Source organism: Letharia columbiana (assembly GCF_014066305.1).
Source record: "Letharia columbiana isolate WasteWater2 chromosome Unknown Sc0000015_s1, whole genome shotgun sequence".
Lineage (NCBI taxonomy): Eukaryota > Fungi > Ascomycota > Lecanoromycetes > Lecanorales > Parmeliaceae > Letharia > Letharia columbiana.
The window spans coordinates 1-16,551 of record NW_023501055.1 but is presented as its reverse complement, the minus strand read 5'-3'; the positions used below and the strand labels follow the sequence as shown (position 1 = coordinate 16,551).

Sequence of the window (16,551 nt, the reverse complement as noted above, 5' to 3'; positions counted from 1 at the left end):
TGCCCCCTCATTTCACTGCAGGCCCAGAAGCATACACTCATTTGTAAGTACAAAATCACGTTCAGCATTCTGCTTTCTACTTTCCGGCCCAGTGCTGAATCTGATCTCGGGTGTATAACATTCTCTAGTTCCCCTAATACGACGCACAAGCCCCTCTATATGACGTTGGCCTATGCATTTGTGAGACTCCTTCTCGCCCCAATGGATCCTAAAATGTCCTCGAACACCAAGGAGGGGGTCAGGGACATGGGCGCCGGCCGACTTACTCACGACCATCTTCACTCTCATCAAATGCAGCTGTCTCTCTCTCTACTCGCTCCTCCCCTCGGAGGTACAAATTTCACTCCTGGCCTAAGCACGGGCTTGGGCTCAGGCTCTGGCTAGCAGGCTCCTGCGCCTGTCTTACCGGCGTCTGTGTCACCTTCACCGCGACCAGCGACGGTCTCCGCTAATGGTGGAACGCCCGGACGACGGTTCTACAACATTCGGTTTCAAACAGATCAGATTCAGTACCTCACTGGCGTTGATCCTCTCTTCTCTAACGCATCCTCAAACGTCAATGTCCGCGGCGGCAATACCAAATTCGAGTTGTTATGCACTGACTTCGACGGATTAGAGTGTGGCAGTCCTTATACCACTATTCGTGGTAGCGGTTTTGCTCTGGCAATTGCCCAGTCGACGACTAGCATGAGTGGGAAATACATCAATCCGGGCACGCATACGAAGAGCGTCGAGATGATGCCTAGCCGTTTGAGCAAGGTGCAGGTCAGAATGGTCAAGCGGTAACTAATCATCATTAGTCTTTCGATAACTTCTCCGTCCCGGCTGTTCTCTCCTTTCAAGACGGAGAAGCGGTACATCGAGACTTGAAATTCCACCAATCGTGGACTCCGGTGGGAGTGACCTCCAAAAAAGCGGGTTTTTGTAGAATTCCCCTGCAAACCTGCAAAAGCTTCATCAGAGGTAAAAGAGGGGGGAGGGCGCCGTACGTGGAGGGACTCTCAATTTTTTTCCCCCATCAAAGTCTTGACTAGCTTGATGGTTGAACTCACACGTCGCTCTTATGGCGGTCGTAAATCTCCACAGAAGATGAAGGTCGCCCCCCAGTATTTCTGATTGCTATGCGTTACTAGAATCGACAGAGAACGTTCCTTCTACTACGATCTATCTCAAGGTCAGAAACCCTTCGTCGAAACTCTATGCCTTGCTATCCGATGGAATCGCCGACATGTCGAATCCTGCAAAATCTCCCATGGAAGCTTCCTGTTGCTCTGAAAGAAATCAGGGGAAAAGGGTCGTTGCTCCACTACTCGCTTTCGTTTCGATGGCCAATTCAGATGCTGGCTCGAAACTCCACAAGTCTGAGGCAAAACTCATTCTGCGAAGTTCTAACACTAGATAATTCGCCTGGCAGGTTCTTTAAACAGGCTAAATCAGCGTCGAGAAAGCGCTTGGATTACGAATGCTGATCTGTAAACGGACTTGAAACGACTGAACAGGCAGAGATGGAAAATGTTTCGGACATCAGTTCTCAACGTGAGGGAGGTGCAAGGTCTCTCGATGAAGAAACACACCTCCGCTGACACTATAGTGTAGGCGTACTGCTCCGTACTTGAATTCTTAGCTGATGACACCCCCATGGATCATGCCTTTCAATGTACATGAATTTGATCAAGCTTTTCCTGTGTCGTTCATTTTCTAGACAACGAAGGGAACCCAAATACCAGAAATTGCAGCAAGGCTCGCTTCCAAACTGTTCTTTGTTCTCTGGGACACCAAGAAGCAAAGATTCTAGGACTGGAGCGACTAACAGAGACGGTCTCCACATTAATGATAAGCTCTTTGCAGTAGGGCTTGGCGTTGCTGTTGCTGTTATGCTTGTACTCGATTTTTTACTTGCACTCATGGCCGCAGCTATGCTGCTTGACGCTGCCGCTGAAGACTCGGCGACAAAAGCCTGCGAAAAGCTTGCTGTGCCATAGATGCTCTGGCAGTAACTTTCATAAAGGCTCGTCGCAGTGGCAGCGTACGTGCTGGTGCTAGACTTGCAGACTGTATGAAAGCAGCCGGTAAGAACGTCCAAGACGTCGTTGGGGGCGCTCAGACAGGCGCAGTCGTTGGAGACGTCGTCGCAACCCGACGGGTCGGCTAACCCGATCGGAATTGGACAGTTGTATACGCAGGACGGCTGCGACATGACCGCCGCCAGTGCGGTGATGCTATAGTCTGGGGAAGAGGAAGTCGCGGCTGCACTCATGGCCATGCTTGTCGACGCTGCCGGCATCGATAGGCTGTTCGGTACAGCGGTGGGAGACGTTCGGGCTTGAGTCAGACCCAGCAGGGGGAAAAGAGATAGGAGTACCATGGCTATGGATCAAATGATCTGGCGGATGTTGTTCTGACAGTGGTTCACAACAACGGAAGGTCTCTAGTTATTTGCAGGAGCGGAAGAGAAGAAGCACAAGAAAGAGAGACTTGAGAGATTCTGGATGAGCTCTCCCCAGGACCGAGTGGGGATGCAGGCTCATGGGTTCCTGAACGAATAAGATAAGGTCAATTTTCAGCGATGTGCAAGATACCTGAACGCGTACTAATACCTCGGTAACGGTACGCCAATACCGTTTAATACCGTTGACATGCATAATGTGCTCAAACTTGCTCAGGTCGGCCAATTTCGCTCAAAGGAAGAAAAAAAGAAAGAAAGAATCTCAATTGCCGATGCGCAAAGGGAATAATGAACAATTACTCTTTACCATTTCAAGGGCCGGTCACAAGCTTACATTAGCTTTGCAGATTGTTGGATCTTGCGTGCTGTATCTCCATTTGTAAGACTCTCTGCTAGAACCTCCCTGTTCTTCCTTCTACGGAGTAACCCCATTTCACTTGAGCACTGCAATTTTCGAAAGTACTGGAAAGCCAGCGATCCCAAAGTACAGATGGGGTTTCTTGCGAGTCTAGCATTCTGCCTGACGGTCGTGTTAGTTGGTCAATCAACAGCGCACTTTCTCCTCAATTTCCCCCCTACGATAGGCTTCGATGACAGTCTCGGCCACTCCTCCCTGCGGAAGCTTCACTGTCGATTTCTCCAAGGACAATGTCACAGACTTCCACGTCGGCGGTGATTTCATCGCAATGACTTCCATCCACCCCATGGCAACCTGGCTCTTCCGCGCCACGCTTGATCAGACCGCGTCAGGGAATTGGTCAGATCTATTGTCGGCCGTCGTGCAGACGGGTCTTGGAGACTACTGCGAGACTGGTATTATGGTACCTTCGACTTGGGCTGGTTCAAAGGGCGTTGTTGGAGTTGTGCAGGATGCGCCTGATGGAATTTTGTATCAGGTGAGTCTGCTTATTTCTCAATTTCGCAGTCTACTGATTGATACCGAATGTTAAAGTGTTCAACGGTCAACTTCATCGCCGGCTTCATCACGCCTTCCGGTATCTGCAAGAACGTGACCGGCCTGTCCGCGGCGTACACTGTAAGTATTTCCTCAGTGCTTGTCCCTTTCTTCAAACCCGAGTTTGAGCCTTGAGACATGCTGTGAGAGTACACTCTCTGGAGGCTGATCAAGGCTCCAAGTCCTGTTCAAACAAAAAACGCTGACAAGCAAATCATGATGATAGACTGATGCGAAGCTTTCCTCTCTTCCCGCCACCGCAGCTGCAACCTCAAACCCGGCCACTTTTACCGGCACCAGTACTAGCACTGGTTCTACCGCTACCAGCACTGCCAAGGCTTCAGAAGCCCAGACTATCGATCCATATGGTGGACTGAGTATGCTCGTGGGGCTCATTACGATCGGTTCAGCGACACTTATGGCGGGCCGCCTGTGAGCGGAGAATGGGAAAACGCGGGCTCAATACCCACGGGGCGGACTACCGGGGCTCTCCGAGGTACATAGTATATACAATTGCATGCTGTTTTGCCAAGGACGACAGTAGTAGATTCGTATTCTCAAGCACTACTGCAGCAACACAGGAAGAGCTTGCTTCAGGACCTAAAGGACAAATAACCCGTTGCTTTCAAAGGAATGTGACATGTAACGAAGAGAACAATAATCAATCATGCCTCTCAACTTGTACTGCTGACTTATAACCATCAGCCATCAGCCATCAGCCACCGCCACGACCATCAATGCATGAAACCCTCACGATAAGAATGCACCACCATCCGAACGACCATCCCTTCGGAAGAGCCTCTCTCCCGACATTCTCATCTGCCGTCCGCCAGTCAGTCAATCAATACTGGACTACCGTTCTCTACAGTGCGCACCAACGTGTCTACTTGCAAGTGCACTTTCCGCTTGGGCAGGCGCATGAGCTGCCGCAGCTGCAAGAGCATCCAGGAGCTAGGCGAACGTCAATATGTTTGGAGGGTGGGAAAACGAAGGGCAAACGAGAGGGCAACGTGGAGAAATGAAATGGGTGACTGACCCATGTTTTTTTGTTTCTGGAGTATAGACTGCTGGGTGAAAAAAGGTAGTGAGGCTTGTGTCAGTATTGTTGTGAAGGATGCGATTTTTTGAGGGCGAATGTGACGCGGCTGCTCTACTATGGTGAAATCGTGGAAGCTGGAAGGTGTTATCGGGAAACTGTAAGAAGCATGGAAAGTCGCAGAGGGAAGCGGGTATTTGTAGGCAGGAGTCACAGGGTGAAGGTGGCAAGGTGGGTTCGGATCAAAAGCACAGATCAACTGCCTCTTCTGGAAGTGGCTGCTGGAAAGATTGCAAGTCATTGGTGGGGAGCTCATGTTCAACGCAAGCGTCTCCATGTACGGTGGGGTTCATCCAATAGATACTCAGGCAGTATGGGCCCCTGCAGTACTCCGTATGCCATGTTTCAAATGCCGATGCAACGACGGGACGCTGAGAAAAAGGACTGCAGCTTTAGAGAGATAGGCTCGGCGATCGACGATGGTATTTGACATGCTCAATATTGTAAGTAGTCTTCCAAGCATACCTTGGCAATCGACATTAGAGGTCAAATAGAAAGAGGAAGCAAAGGTTGCCGGCATCACTTTGTGTTTCGGCCGCTAGAATGAATTTTGAGAAGTCGTGAAGCATGGAGAAAGATCGAACTGACAGCCTGTGAGAATAATAGGACATGGATTTCCGGGAAGAATAAAAAGGACTAATATGGTAGCAGAACGAAAGCTTTCGGCGGGATTTCTTGCGACACCTCGCCGGGCTAATTAGTGTATGCACAAAGGTCCGGAATTTAGCGTATTCAAAACCGTCTGGAATGCTTGGCACCGGAGAACGTACTGTAGCATAGAAATCTCTCCGCAAAATCATTCAAATCTAAAAGCCACATCGCAAATAGTCGCATTTAATCAATTTTGAAGCTATACAACCTCAGCTATACCTCCCGAACGCACCAATAACGCAGCAGCCACCGAACCGCCGCCGTCGCCGTCCCTCAGTCGCCGTCGCAGCAAGAACTAACCCCCCACAACTACTGAAATAGCCTCTACTCAAGAAGCTCAGAAACAGGTGACTGGGGGGCTGAGGAACATGCCAAGACTTAAGCATAGCTTCATTTTTCATTTGGGACCTATTGAAACGATAGCAGTGTTATTGAATAATTTTGCGGAGAGATTTCTATGCTACTTGTACAGTGTGGTGTGTGAAAGATCTCCGGTGCCAAGCACTCCAGACGTTTTTGAATACGCTAAATCCTTAACGTAGGGAAAATCGCACACACCCTACCAAGAATAGTACTGAAGAGCTTTATCTTCTCCTTTTCAACCTTCCATCACTCGTAGCAAGTGAAGTTCCTGTATACCTCGCTTAGCGATAACTTGGTGTTTCTTTCTTCGCCCACAATACCTGCAAGCCTCCCCTTATTCCTTCGCTCGAGGATCGTACCCCACCTACTCCTTCATTGGAAATTCGAAGCCTTAAGGTTAAAAATCAAGCAATGGCTCAGTTTAGGCATCCTTTCAATCAGATTGGGTCATCTTAAATGCTATGGGCCCGAACTACTGGTCGTGCAGCTCCCTCATGATTTCTTTCCAGGATCCTATCTATCGCCAGCTTCAGCTTTTCCTTTATATATTCCTAGAGGCAACCTTTCCTCCGGCCGAGGTTGACCTGTGACGAAGAATTCCGTCACGACTGTCCCTCCAGTGGCCAAATGGGACATTTCCCCTAGCTTCTGTGACACCCATCCTAGGGACGCTGTGTCTCGCATTACCCAAAGCAGCTTAACATTTGCCGCGCGAGTAGTATACTCCTTCATCTCCAGCCAAATGTGCTGTAGTAACGGGGGGCAGCGTGTACTCCCGGTGCCCCCAGCAACAAGAATGATTGTGTCATACTCATTCTCTATGCGACGACCGTTTCCACAGTTCGGGCCGTCTATCTACAAGTGTATAGGCTATTATTGTTATTGCTTGTATAGCATGAGAGCTTGCGTGTGAATCCTGCATGTGAGCGTACGAAAAAGCTAACTGTTTGCACCTCTGAGGTATTCTGACTATGTCGATCGCTTGCCCACTGGGGACTGGAAGCGATAGAGAAAGTATGGGTGTAAAAGACAGAGGGCGACGGGGAACGGAGGGAGCCGTGTTAGCCGGATCTCCAGGGAAACGTTGAGGAACCAGGACATCAACCCTTGTCATGCGGTCAGGGAGAGCCCGGACACAAGTTGAGAATCCTGTCAGCCCCGGGTTGTTAAATCTGGAAGACTGGTTGTGCTAGGACACACGTCCGAAGATTGACAATATCCACCACGCCAATGTTGCCCAAAGATACGCCCACGAACGGCCCTAATGACAAAGATGCCAAAAGCAAAGCCCGACGTAGGTTACAGCAAGGAAAAAATGGGAGAAGTAAAATGTCTCATACAATCGGTGACGGATGTGTGGCAGAAAAGGGACAAAAATCCCGAAAAAATTCGCCAACGCTGGTACACTCGTCTACTATCTGGATAGACACAACCACGTATAAGGAAGATGGGGCGTCAATTGACCTCGGGACCCTCAGGGTTGTAGTATCGCTTGTGCAGAGCCGGGTATCCTCCATAATGCCGAGGAGCGACTATGAAGGGCACAGTACGAGGCAAGTGAGCCCGAACACCAAACAACTGACCCAGCGATGGAAAAGGTTCTGCTTCTCGTGGGCCAGGCCTGTAAAGAGGCGCCTGAGGCCATTGACATGACATGAGCCGCTGATGTCATTGTTCTGATGACCTGGCGTTATCGGACGAACATTGCTGAGAAAGAAGTGTAATCGAAAAGATCCAGAGAAGGGGCCTTCTTACACAGGAAAGAGTATCTGGCCATCAAAGATGTTAGAACGCTGTGACTGGTGTTTCTGATCAACAGCAATAAGGAAAACAGACCAAGATACTACTGTTACTATCAATCAATAACAGGTGTGCCATGAAAAAGTCCACAGTTAGATGAAGATCTTTGCCTGTCGGAGAAGACTGAATCAACTTGATTTTTTTCCAGATACACACGTTGCGTCTCTCGCACATGCTCGCCGGTGTATTTTTCCGGATTCACCGAATACTTGCTCAAAATTGCGCACACGAACTTTCCGCTACAAGGATCGGTAATGCAACGACAAACAACCCTACAGTGAAACACGTTGTGACATGGCCTTGTAACGAGCAAGACAAACGATCGAACCGTGATTCATACCCTGCAGACCTGCGTAAGCGTCTTTGGCCCACCCTTCTCGACTTAGAAGGATGTAAACTCAACGATAGTGCCGACGCCCCCAACTCAGCTCCATTTGAAAGCGTGCCTGAGACACTCATGTGAGAAGACTCGCTGCTTCAGCATTCATGATTTCGTTTGCTTAAAGCATCTTCTGGCACCTTCACTTCGCTTACCTGGCAAATCATCGCCACGTCTCACGTCGAGGCTACGCTACATGTTATGAGCCTCTGACAGCTTCCCTGAATTCAGCCTACATACAGAACGATCATACTCGCAATGGACATGATGACAACTTCAATGGGTTCGGCCATGGTAACATACACACCAGGTATCCCAATACCCAGCTCCGCCACTGGGGCACCTGAAATGGGCATGCCAGGTATGCCCGGTATGGACATGGGTAGCTCGGTGAATTGCAAATCTTCAGTACGTATCGTCCTTTGCTCACGACTTTCCAATACTCATTTACGTAACTTACATTTTATCATAGATGTTCTGGAACTGGTATACCCTCGACGCGTGCTTCCTATCGACGACATGGCACATAACCTCAAGAGGCATGTTTGTCGGCTCATGCATCTGCGTCATCGGCCTTGTGCTTCTTCTCGAATTCTCGCGCCGCTTGCAGCGCGAATACGACCGGCTGATCCAGCAACACGCCACGTATGACTACGAGGCAGGTCGTGCTTTCAATACCTCTAAGTCCGACAGGAAGGGCAGTGCCGACAGCAATGACATCAGCAATGTGAAAGATCCTCCTCATTCGGCTGTTCCTTTACTGGGGGACTGGGAAAGGTCTTTACCGCTGAGAGCACCTGGTCATGTCCCAAGCGTGCTCCAGCAAGCCATTCGCGCGGGCATCTACACGCTGCAGTTTTCCGTTGCGTACTTGATCATGCTCTTGGCCATGTATTACAACGGATACATACTCGCCTGCGTTTTCATAGGAGCATTTATTGGCTTTTTCATCTTCTCCTGGGATGCATCGGGCGCTGCAAGCATGTAAGTATCCTCTTTTCAAGCCGAGCACTCTGCTGACCACGATTGCTTTGACAAGTACTTCGTCTGAGAACGCCGCGTGCTGCGCGTGAGTTGGTCGATGGCGTTTATATGGCAGAAAACTCATAATGTGATATTCGGAATGAAAGGGGAACAAGAGCAGAACATGCTTTACAATACGCATGTAATCTTAGCCATGAAACCACCACGACTAACCAGGAGATAACCGCAGAAGATGCGGTAGGATACACTTCAACTGCTTTCCATCAATGAATAGTTTGCGTCTTATTCTCTCGGAGTGTTTACAGTCCGAAGGCTTGGATAACCGCCTCTCATGCCTCACTATTCGCACAGTATGACCCAACCAACTCCAGTCAGTCCGAGTACACCCGCCGAGTCCCACCCAATGACCACGTTTCCAATCTCCCCCCCCCCAGCTACAACCGATAACAAGCGTCCGATTACTCCACTGCCTCCAACGGCCAGGTTTAGCCTCTCCCCTAGCTCTGATTCATTCTGGCCGTTAGGTGTATCTTTGATTTGGATGGTGTGAAGCATTGATGCAGGATCCACCACTGCTGGATTCGCTGCTGTGAGGTCGCCGTGTCGACTAGAAGGCGCAGAGAAAGAAACAAACGTGCTTGATCTAGCCAAAGGGAAGAGAGAAGACCCAATAATCTAGGATGCCAAGATCAATAAGATATTTTTGAATTGATTTGCTCAAACGTCTTGATAATTAAAGTCTGAGAATGGAACTTTCGTGATTTTAGAATTTCAAAAAGACCACATTTCTTGAAGGGAAGGGTGTATGATGAGTAAAGACAAAGAGTAAGATAGGCTAAAGAGTGTGGCTAGTAATGGCAGTGCTGTTGAGCTCCAAATGAAGGAAGGTGATCAATGGTTGGATTGGCAGGGGTATTCTAAGATGCCAGTGCTGGTTTTCGGCAAGCCGAATATCAGCTCCCAAAGAAACGGTTGTTGCGCGAGCGTTGTTCCAATATTTGTTCATGATGGCATCGTTCTTGGACCACGCAGCCACACATCTGATTATCAAAACACGGTACATGTATGTAACACATTGGTTGATCAAGTTTGCGAATTTTACCGTTGATCCGTTCAAGTTACCGGCCATGGAACGGGGTATATGCGCAAACCTGCTCACGCTAGACCGAAGACATTGTATGATGACTTTGTGATCTGTGGCCAGATCATGGTGAAGCTGCTCCATTGTTTTTCTATAAAGCTAGCAATCAATCGGCTAAGAGCAGGAAAAAAGGCAAACAGCTCTGGCTGGTGATTTCTTTGTTGATGTTGACGTTGTCGTGCTTGCCTTTGGAGTCAAGCGCGACAACATCACAAAGATGTCCGAAATGTCGGAGACGCTTGAAAGGTATGTCACAATTGTCTCCTCATTACATTACTAGTGTTGTTTTTTTGTCAATGGGAGCGCCATCTCTCGGTCATTATTTTCTCTTGCCCTTGCTCAAAAATCATTCGCTGCCTATTCCGAAACGCTCAAGGTGATGAGTTGTCGTTGGGGTAAGACAGGGTTACCGTTAAGGCGTTGGAAATGACACGTGAGTCCAGAGTGTTCGCATGGATACTTGAGTGTCAGATACTCTCGGCTTCGACCTCGCGGCTCAGGCTTTAGTGGCTTGTAGGCGCGGCTGAAAAACGGCCAGCAAGCAGATTGCCGAGGAATGTGCCACCAAGAACAGACATATAGTACCCTACGTTCAGGCTCATGACTGCCACCATTCTGAATCATAGTCAGTAATATCAAGGTGAAAAGAAAGCCGAAATGAAACCTACAATAGATACCCAACCCCAGCAATTACCACATCCAAGCACGCTCGCGGCACATCTTGCGTTGTTCTCCACGGCCGGACGCCCGAAATATTCCCCTTCAAGATAGCCATGCTCCCCTCGTTACTTTGCTCGCTGGATACGCTCATCTTCGAATCATCCGCGCTCGACCTACTGTTATTCTCTTTCTCCTCTGCGCCCACAATGATGTACCGGCGCCTTGACTTCATCTGCTGCCATATCCGCTCTTGGACCGCCCGTAACGCGAACAAGGCTCTAAAAAGGGTGGCGAGGACTATTAGGAAGATACAGGTGCCAGCGTACTGCCCCGTGGTTGAGGGTGTTTAAGAGCTGGAATAGAGCGGTGTAGTGGTAGAGGTGTAAAAGACCATTTGCATGGTGGACATAGACATCGTGGCTGTAATGGAACTTGAGGAGGGCATGGGCATGGATGCGGAAGGCGAAGAGGACATATCCATGATGTCGATGTGATGAAGTGAGTGATATTGGAGACGTGAGAATTGATAGACAATACAGGTGCATCAAGATGGAAAATATTCATTTCGTCAGAGATGTTTTGCTGGAGCATTAGGAGCGTATGTGGAGAAGGAGACGTAGTCAGCATGGGTCCCCAAACGAATAGCAGAAACATGCGGCGAACGAGGCTGATGCCCAGAGGACGACATGACATTGATGGCAATTGCATGTATCTGATCTATAAAGTAACGTCTCGGCCGAGCACGATGAAGCAGCAGAGGAGACTGCTTTGTCATCCTTCAATGGTCAGATGTGAGAGGGTTTGAGAATGTTTTGGGGAAGAGGGGCGGTAAAAGATGTCGTTGACGTTGGATGCCATTCAAAGCCGGTGAGGAATGGGCGATGGAAAGCAACGCCGTCTTGTTGCTTATTGGCCGATGAGACGAGCCGAATAATAATATGAGCATCAGGGCGGATATGGCAACCTATACCGTGGCTTTGGTGGCGTTCCGAAGATCGGTCTGCCTCGGTCGCGTGTTCCCTTGGACCCTGTGAACATGCACTACTCTAGATACCCACGTTGCGTTGAAACGTGCTCTGGGAAACGACGGAGACTTTGCGGATTATTTGCGTGGATTTGAGCAAGTTTCTGCAGGGCGTCGACATGAAGCTAGTGTAAACGGTCCGAAAGATACATCCGTAACCCGACCGTTATGATACCACTTTAGTATTTTATCACTTGCTGCCGATGTGCAGTTGAACGAGACGAGAGATGTTCGGACCCTTTCGGTCCCTCACTCAGCAAAGAGTGTCGCCATGTGGCAAATTTCATCAAAGCACCATCTGACGTAGAATAATCGTATGGGAACACGCTACACTTAAGCGTGTTCCCATACGATTAGCTGCTACCTATTTCACCTTTTGCCGTCAGCGTCTTCCACAGTTTAGATTCTAAGCAAACGACTCGGCTCAAGAATTGAGAAAGAGAACATGGACTCATCCTCTATGACTAATTTTGATAGCATGTCTGGTATGGAGGGTACGGGGATGGATATGGGCTTAGATGGCATGTTTCGGCCGCTTAACCAGATGCTGGCTCGCATGTACTGGTACCTCGTCGCCGCCTTCTTCGCGTCTGCATTGTTCCTCAAAGGTCTTGGAGCCTTCGGGTCTTGGTCACAGTTAGTATCCTGCCTTACCTGACGGCCTGCGATCTCGGGCCCTTAAGCTGTAGCCTTGGGAAACGATGCTGATTGTGCTCTTTTCAAGTAAACGGTTATCGCGTGCGCTTTCCCTTTCTCATCCTACGAGACCTCGGGATTTGGTATCCCGAGCATATGCCACATCAGTCGCAATCTTTAGAGAAGTGTCTTATCCTCAAGTGGTCCACTTTATCCGGCCGGGCTGCGCGTGGTTGACTCCTCCGCCTCTAGGGCCGTCGCTGGTCATACTAATATACTGGATTATCATTGCCTTGTCCCTGATAACAAGGTCTATTATCCACGATGCATATTATTGGGAGCGTGTGGGATTTAGAGCGGCATGGGTGTCTGTCACACAGGTCCCTTTTATCTTTCTCCTGGCTGGCAAAGTCAACATTGCCAGCTTCCTTCTCGGATCATCTTATGTCGATGTGAATTGGCTGCATAGATGGGTGTCTAGAACCCTTTTTGTGACGGTCACAATCCACGGCTCATTTTTCTTAAGTGAATGGGTGCGGGCGGATTTCATTCGCATTGAATTGGCGATGATGCCGATGGTCAAGTACGGCCTTGGACTTTGGGCAGTATTGGCCTGGACTACGATCAGCTCTCTCATCCCTCTCCGGCGTCTGTGCTACGAATTCTTCGTGCTTCAGCATATCCTCTCAGCCGGCGTTTTCCTGTGGCTATTGCATAGCCACGTGCCTGCGTATGCATCATATAACCTCTGGATGGCAGTGGCTTTCGCACTTTCTGGTCGAGTGTACCAATTCTGTATCTTGCTCTGCCGTAACATTGCCATTCGGAAAAAGACGTTCGGCTTGATTGCAGGCAAGCGACTAGGCCACTCCGCGGAACTACAGGCTTTGGCTGGAGAAATCACAGTGCTGACTGTCCATGATGTTGGGTTCTCTTGGAAGGCTGGGCAGCACGTGCTCTTGTGGTGCTCAACCTTAGGACCTCTGGAATCGCACCCTTTCACAATCGCAAACATCCCCGATGGAGGAAATTGCGAGGACAGCCCCAACAAAGTGCAATTGATCATACGCGCTCGCTCTGGTTTCGCACGAAAGCTATTCCGACGAGCTGTTTCCTCCCAGGCAACCTCCTGAGCTGCGGTGACAGCCTTCCTGACAGGTCCCTTCGGCAACCTTCCAATTTGGAACACTTATGAGACTCTCGTTCTCATCTCCGCATCCACCGGTGCCTCATTTACCCTCCCAATTCTTGAGACTGTCCTCAAAGACCCTTGCTGCGTAAGGAGGATTGACTGCCTTTTATTGATTAGGCATAAATCGCACATCGACGGCTACATTTCACGGCTGCTCGCTGCAGCTTCTAAACCGAAGGTTTCATTGCATATCATGGTTGCCGTCACAGTCAATGAGGAGGATCCTGCCTGTGAAGACGACGCTGCATTGAAAATCGGCAATCTGTCGAATTTCAGCTCTTTCGACACGCCTGCTAAGACTCTGATGCAAACGAAGACAGAACAATCGTCCTTTAGCTTCGACAAGGTCGTTGTCGATTCCAAAATGGAAGGCTCGATAGAAGGAGAGGAGCATAGTGTGGGGATCAGAGTTAACGAAGGACACCACGATCGTAGTCCTGAGAAAGGCAGCTCAGTCCAGTATACATTCGGGAGACCAAGTCTTGCGAGCTTTGTGCGCAAACCCGTTGAGGCGTCGGCAGGAGAAACCTCCGTTACAATCTGTGGGGGCAAGGGCGTGACCTCCACGGTACGAAATTGTGTAGCTACGTTATCAGATGAACGGGCAGTTCATAAAGGTACCGGTGCGCAGGGTATCCATCTTCATGTCGAGGAGTATGGATTGTGAACGAAGACGACCCCGGGCGGGCGGGGGGGGGGGGGGCGGGCGGGGGGGCCTTGTTTTTTTTTTTTTTTTTTTTTTTTTTTTTTTTTTTTTTTTTTTTATTTTTTTTTTTTTTTATTTTTTTTTTTTTTATTTTTTTTTTATTTTTTTTTTTTTTATTTTTTTTTTATTTTTTTTTTTTTTTTTTTTTTTTTTTTTTTTTTTTATTTTATTTTTTTATTTTTATTTTTTTTTTTTTTTTTTTTTATTTTATATTATTTTTTTTTTTATTTTTTTTTTTTTTTTTTTTTTTATATATTTATTATATTTTTATTTTTTTTTTTTTTATTATTTTTTTTTTTTTTTTTTTTTTTATTTTAAATTTAAAAAATTATAAAAATAAAAATAATATTAATTATTTTTTATTTTATATAATATTAATTAAATTTATTTAAAATAAATAAAATTTTTTATTTTTTTTTTTTTTTTTTTTATTTTTTTATTTTTTTTTTTTTTTTTTTTTTTTTTTTTATTTTTTATTAAATTTTAAAATAAATTATAAAATAATAAATTATTAAAAAAAAAATAATAAAATTATAAAATTATTTTATTTTTTTTTTTTTTTTAATATTATTAAATTTTTTTTAAATTTAAATTTTATTTTATAATTTTAATTTTTAATTTTTTTTATTTTTTTTTTTTATTTTTTTTATTATTTTATAATTTTTTAATAATTTAAAAAATATTTTTTTAAATTTAATAAAAAATTTTTTTTATTTTTTTTTTTTATAATAATTATAAAAATTTTTTTTTTTTTAATTTTTTTATTTTTTTTTTTTTATTTTATATTTTTTTTTTTTTTATTTAATAATTTTTTTTTTTTTTTTTAAAAAAAAATTAATTATTTTTTTTAAAAAAAAATAATTAAAAAAAATAAAATATTTTATTTTTTTTTTTTAAATTTTTTTTATTTTAAAAATTAATTTTTAAAAAATTATAAATTTTTTTAATTTATTTAAGTTATTTTTTTTTTATTTAATAGTTCTTCTTAAAAAAAGTTTTTTCTCTAAGATACGCTATATAAATAGTTATTCTTTATTTAATATATATATTATTATAATATATAATAATAGCGATTTCGAGCTATTAAAGGCTCTTACTATTACTATTAATCTATTTAATATTACTATAAAGTTTATAGCCTTTAATAATAAGATTATTAAGCGTATATGAAATATCGACTCTTACATCTGCAAATCTGAAAAGTTCCTACTAAATTTCAAATTGCTGATCTTGCGAATAGGGCTGAAATTAAGAATTCCGCCGGTTTAGTAACTATCTCAAAAATCAGCCAAAATTCCGCCGGTTTAATAACTATCTTAAAAATCAGTTAAAATTCCGTCAATTTAATAACTATTCTAATCTTTTCCGCTAGTTCTACTAGTTTAATAGTAATATATATAAAAAAAGAAAAGTTCTAATAATCGACGTTATGACGATAAGATTCTACGACGACGAGTATTAATATTAACTTAAATTTAGCTACGAAATTAAATAATTTAATAAAATTAGTTACGTAGATAATACTCTAATATAGCGTATAATAATACGTATATTAATGATGATATATATTAATGTTATATATATATAGAATAATACTTACTAGTAGAGTATATTAGAGTATATTACGTAAAATTTTTAAAGTTATAAATTTTTTTTAAGTTGCTAAACTGATAGAACTAGTGGAAAGAATTAAGATAGTTACTAAATTAGTAAAAAGGGTTAGATATAGGTAAAGTTTGCTTAATAGACTAAATTGTGCTAAATCGTGCTTATAATACGAACCCGACGGAAATCGTGCGGAAAGGAACTTTTCAGATTTGCAGATGTAAAGATTAGTAATTTCTAAGATTAAACTAAAGAAATAATCTATTTCTTAGATCTTAAATAATTATTTAATACTTATTAAGATATCTATTAAATCTATAAAAAGACTTAATAATAGAGAAAATACCTTTATATTCTTCGAATTCGAGAATTTTATATTAGATTTACTATAAATACTAAACTCGAAGTTTAATATCTCTTAGATATTAGAGATATCTAATAAGAGATAAAGAATTAAAATCTCTATAATTTATAAATATAGAATTATACGCGATAATAAATTCGTCTATAATTAATACTTAAAGATCTATAATTATAGTAGCGATTTAAGAGCTATCTCTTAATATTTAAAGAAGAATTATTTTATTAATTCTATAATTAATATAATAACTAAAAAGAGAATATAAGATAAGATAGATATTAATATAGCTATACTTTATAGAGCGAAAATTAATATATAACTAAAAGAGAAAAGAAGAGCGAAGTTAATAGATATTAATCTAGATAAGAATACTCTAAAATATCTATATCTTTAATAGACTATAACTTAAAATCTTTCTTTTAAATAAGTTAGAAATATAGAATTTCGAATATTTCTTAAATATGTTAATCTCGTTATTAATCGAATACTTTTAAAATCTATTTCTATTATTAAGATATATATAAAAGATTTTTTTAAGAAAAAAAAAAGTAA

The 16,551-nt window shown here is 44.0% G+C and overlaps 6 protein-coding genes across 6 annotated transcripts; 5 read left to right on the top strand and 1 right to left on the bottom strand.

Moving 5' to 3' along the window:
• Nucleotides 1–201: 201 nt before the first annotated feature.
• HO173_005526 (uncharacterized protein) lies at nt 202–786 on the top strand (the record flags this gene model as incomplete). The annotated part of the gene is made up of 2 exons (XM_037307442.1): nt 202–331; nt 437–786. 2 exons carry the CDS (start codon nt 202–204, stop codon nt 784–786), a joined length of 480 nt encoding a protein of 159 aa, XP_037165624.1.
• A 2,250-nt stretch (nt 787–3,036) lies between these two features.
• Nucleotides 3,037–3,837, top strand: HO173_005525 (uncharacterized protein; the record flags this gene model as incomplete). The annotated part of the gene is made up of 3 exons (XM_037307441.1): nt 3,037–3,342; nt 3,399–3,482; nt 3,628–3,837. The coding sequence occupies 3 exons, from the start codon at nt 3,037–3,039 to the stop codon at nt 3,835–3,837; spliced, it is 600 nt and encodes a 199-aa protein (XP_037165623.1).
• A 279-nt stretch (nt 3,838–4,116) lies between these two features.
• Nucleotides 4,117–4,977, bottom strand: HO173_005524 (uncharacterized protein; the record flags this gene model as incomplete). The annotated part of the gene is made up of 3 exons (XM_037307440.1): nt 4,117–4,220; nt 4,277–4,352; nt 4,963–4,977. The coding sequence occupies 3 exons, from the start codon at nt 4,975–4,977 to the stop codon at nt 4,117–4,119; spliced, it is 195 nt and encodes a 64-aa protein (XP_037165622.1).
• A 2,971-nt stretch (nt 4,978–7,948) lies between these two features.
• Nucleotides 7,949–8,763, top strand: HO173_005523 (uncharacterized protein; the record flags this gene model as incomplete). Its single annotated transcript, XM_037307439.1, has 3 exons — nt 7,949–8,098; nt 8,163–8,674; nt 8,730–8,763. 3 exons carry the CDS (start codon nt 7,949–7,951, stop codon nt 8,761–8,763), a joined length of 696 nt encoding a protein of 231 aa, XP_037165621.1.
• A 3,181-nt stretch (nt 8,764–11,944) lies between these two features.
• HO173_005522 (uncharacterized protein) lies at nt 11,945–13,268 on the top strand (the record flags this gene model as incomplete). Its single annotated transcript, XM_037307438.1, has 2 exons — nt 11,945–12,135; nt 12,224–13,268. 2 exons carry the CDS (start codon nt 11,945–11,947, stop codon nt 13,266–13,268), a joined length of 1,236 nt encoding a protein of 411 aa, XP_037165620.1.
• Nucleotides 13,269–13,520: 252 nt separating this feature from the next.
• Nucleotides 13,521–13,994, top strand: HO173_005521 (uncharacterized protein; the record flags this gene model as incomplete). Its single annotated transcript, XM_037307437.1, has 1 exon — nt 13,521–13,994. The coding sequence occupies one exon, from the start codon at nt 13,521–13,523 to the stop codon at nt 13,992–13,994; it is 474 nt and encodes a 157-aa protein (XP_037165619.1).
• Nucleotides 13,995–16,551: the final 2,557 nt, after the last annotated feature.